This window comes from Ciona intestinalis, unplaced genomic scaffold (genome assembly GCF_000224145.3).
Source record: "Ciona intestinalis unplaced genomic scaffold, KH HT000491.1, whole genome shotgun sequence".
Lineage (NCBI taxonomy): Eukaryota > Metazoa > Chordata > Ascidiacea > Phlebobranchia > Cionidae > Ciona > Ciona intestinalis.
The window spans coordinates 685-3,251 of record NW_004190812.1 but is presented as its reverse complement, the minus strand read 5'-3'; the positions used below and the strand labels follow the sequence as shown (position 1 = coordinate 3,251).

General features: G+C 34.9%; 1 protein-coding gene across 1 annotated transcript in view; it reads left to right on the top strand.

Annotated features, from left to right (window-relative positions):
• The window catches only part of LOC108950643, a 4,061-nt gene extending 2,051 nt beyond the window's left edge, over positions 1 to 2,010 (top strand). Inside the window, exons 3-7 of the mRNA XM_026839610.1 lie at positions 331 to 471; positions 728 to 784; positions 865 to 996; positions 1,285 to 1,404; positions 1,840 to 2,010. Of these exons, the coding sequence (XP_026695411.1) occupies positions 331 to 471; positions 728 to 784; positions 865 to 996; positions 1,285 to 1,404; positions 1,840 to 2,010 (621 nt within the window). The remainder of the gene's footprint in view (positions 1 to 330; positions 472 to 727; positions 785 to 864; positions 997 to 1,284; positions 1,405 to 1,839) is intronic.
• Positions 2,011 to 2,567: the final 557 nt, after the last annotated feature.

The window sequence follows — 2,567 nt, the reverse complement described above, 5'->3', positions numbered from 1 at the left end:
ATAGATGAGCAATTTATCTTATCATATGTCACTGCAGATGGTTTATTCTTTTGTTTGCCCCTAAATGGCATTTTGACTTCATTGCAACTTTTAGGGCAGTTTCAAGCTTGCATAGCTATGTAATTAAAAAAAACATTACTTAACGCTAGTTCGAGTTGTTATATATATATATATATATATTCATATATATATATATATATATATATATATATATATATATATATATGGAGTTATTTTGCTCCAACCCAGTGGTCACTGATTGATTGTCTGAAATCTAAACTATCAGCCATACATAAAAGCCATGAACACACGTCTTGTTCTTTTCCTTAGATAATTGAAATTGTATTTGGAATTTCGTGCATCATTCTTGACCTAGTTGTGTTTATTGTTGGTAACACCAGTGTTACTTACTATGATTACCTGCTGTCAGTATATTCCTTGAGTGCGCCAGGAATCTGGGGCGGAATATTTGTAAGTCCCTATATGTGTATTGCCGTGTTCGGCGTGTTGCTTTTGTTAGTAGGTATTGTATAGTAGGGTGGAAAAGATGGGACACCTTTAGCATATATTTTTTAAATATCCTGACCGTGTTTAAACAATTAACAACGGTCTATGGGAGTTGTGAGGATACGGTTTTATAATTCTTTGAATTTTCTTTGTTTACTACCAAATGCGACAAGAAAGTAGAATGAAAGGTGTTTTGACTGTTGCTATTTATGCTATACAGGTGATAATAGCTGGCTCATTGGGAATAGCTTTTTCAAGTGAAGCGGACACATGTGCGGTAACTATCGGTTTTAGTTTTCTTAATTAAACATCAGTCGTATTATAAATTAAACTTGTTGTCTACTTGTAATTTTTCAGAATGCTGCGATTGTGGTGATGAACGTAATTGCTGCATTAGCTTCATTGTCGACGTTATCACTGGAAACACTCGCTACCTGGTGTCCAACAGTTGTGAAAAATAACAACGAACAAAATGGTGACTGTTATTCAGTAAGTTTAGTGGGGTGGGGGAAGATGGGAAACCTTTTTATTCTATTTTCTAGTCCCATTTGGTAGTACGCAAAGAACATTCAAAGGACTATAAAACCGTTCCTAACGAATCTTTTAGACCGTTGTTAATTGTTTAAAACACGATCAGGATTATTGGTATATGTGCTAAAGGTGTCCCGCCTTTCCCCACCCTACTATAGTAATTGTTTAGATTGCCGAGTTACAAACTCCGATAGCACGCTGAGTTATTTTTTCATAATTCTATTCTGATCACATTAGTTTTTACAGCACGGCTCATTAGCTTCACTACATGGCACCACAGCTGGGTTGGGTTCCATTTGCTTTTGTCTTGGTATCACGCAACTTATTTTATGTTACAAACGATCTTGTGGTAACCAAACTACACGGGTAAGAAGCGTGATTAATAAAACCGGGAGCATTCGGTTCTCTAAAATTATTACCGTCAAATTTCGACCTGGTCTATTTGTATAGTTGCATGTATGAACATAGAATCAACCTTTAGTTGTAAGATGTTAAATGTAATAGTTTGACGACACAATGATGTTTTACCAATGAATATAAGAATCTTTCGAATTATACTTTTTATTATTACAAGTTTTATATTTCCATATTAGAATAAAACAGACTGTATAACCATAGTAAACTGAAGTCACTTCAGTATACTATGGTATTACCTAATCGTCAGTTTGTAGCAATAGAAAAAGTCTTGCATTCGCGTTCGAGAATTCACTACCTCATAACAATTACAATCAAAAATATTACACACATGAATGCGATTGGTCACGTTTACACATTGTTCAACCCCCCTGTTTTAACTTTCAGGTTACGGATGATGTAGATTTTAAGGTAGATCACCACGTTAATCCTGTACCTCCCTCGCCTGCACGTCCCTCCCCAGCAAACATTACACGCCGGGATACAAGTGTTAACGTTTTAGTAAACGCTACACGTAATAATAATTGCCAAGTACAGAATACCGTGGAAATCTGTTAATTTATATATCACTCAACAACCACTCCGCATATACATAATATGTGCGTCCTGTTTTAAACACCGGTTAAACAAGAGCTAAAACAAATATACTCAGCTAAAATAATCAAGAGCCACCTATTTCAGTTTGAAAGGTTCATTAAATAGCGAGGTTGGTGATATGATATACATTTAGTTTAGGGAAACAGGATAACAAATTATGTTTAACTCCTTCACCTTGTGGCTTTCAAGTTTTTCATCATAAACGCACTGGGAAATAAACGATAATTAAAGTTGTTTAAACACCTTCTTTCTACTGCATTCTTACGGAAAGCAATTAAAAGCGCAACATTATAAAAAATGCACCGTAACTTTAATTGTCCTGCAATTTTTGGACACAAATGTACATTCTTCATAATACCTTTTTATGGTCTTTTCGTGATTTCGTGATTAAACCAATCGGGGTGATTCATCGCAGTATACGTCAGAAAATGCAATGCTGTTTATAAAAAACTTCGTAATAATCTGTTATAGCATATAAAAATAAGTTGTTCGTGTTGGACTTGTACCCGAAGTGGCAA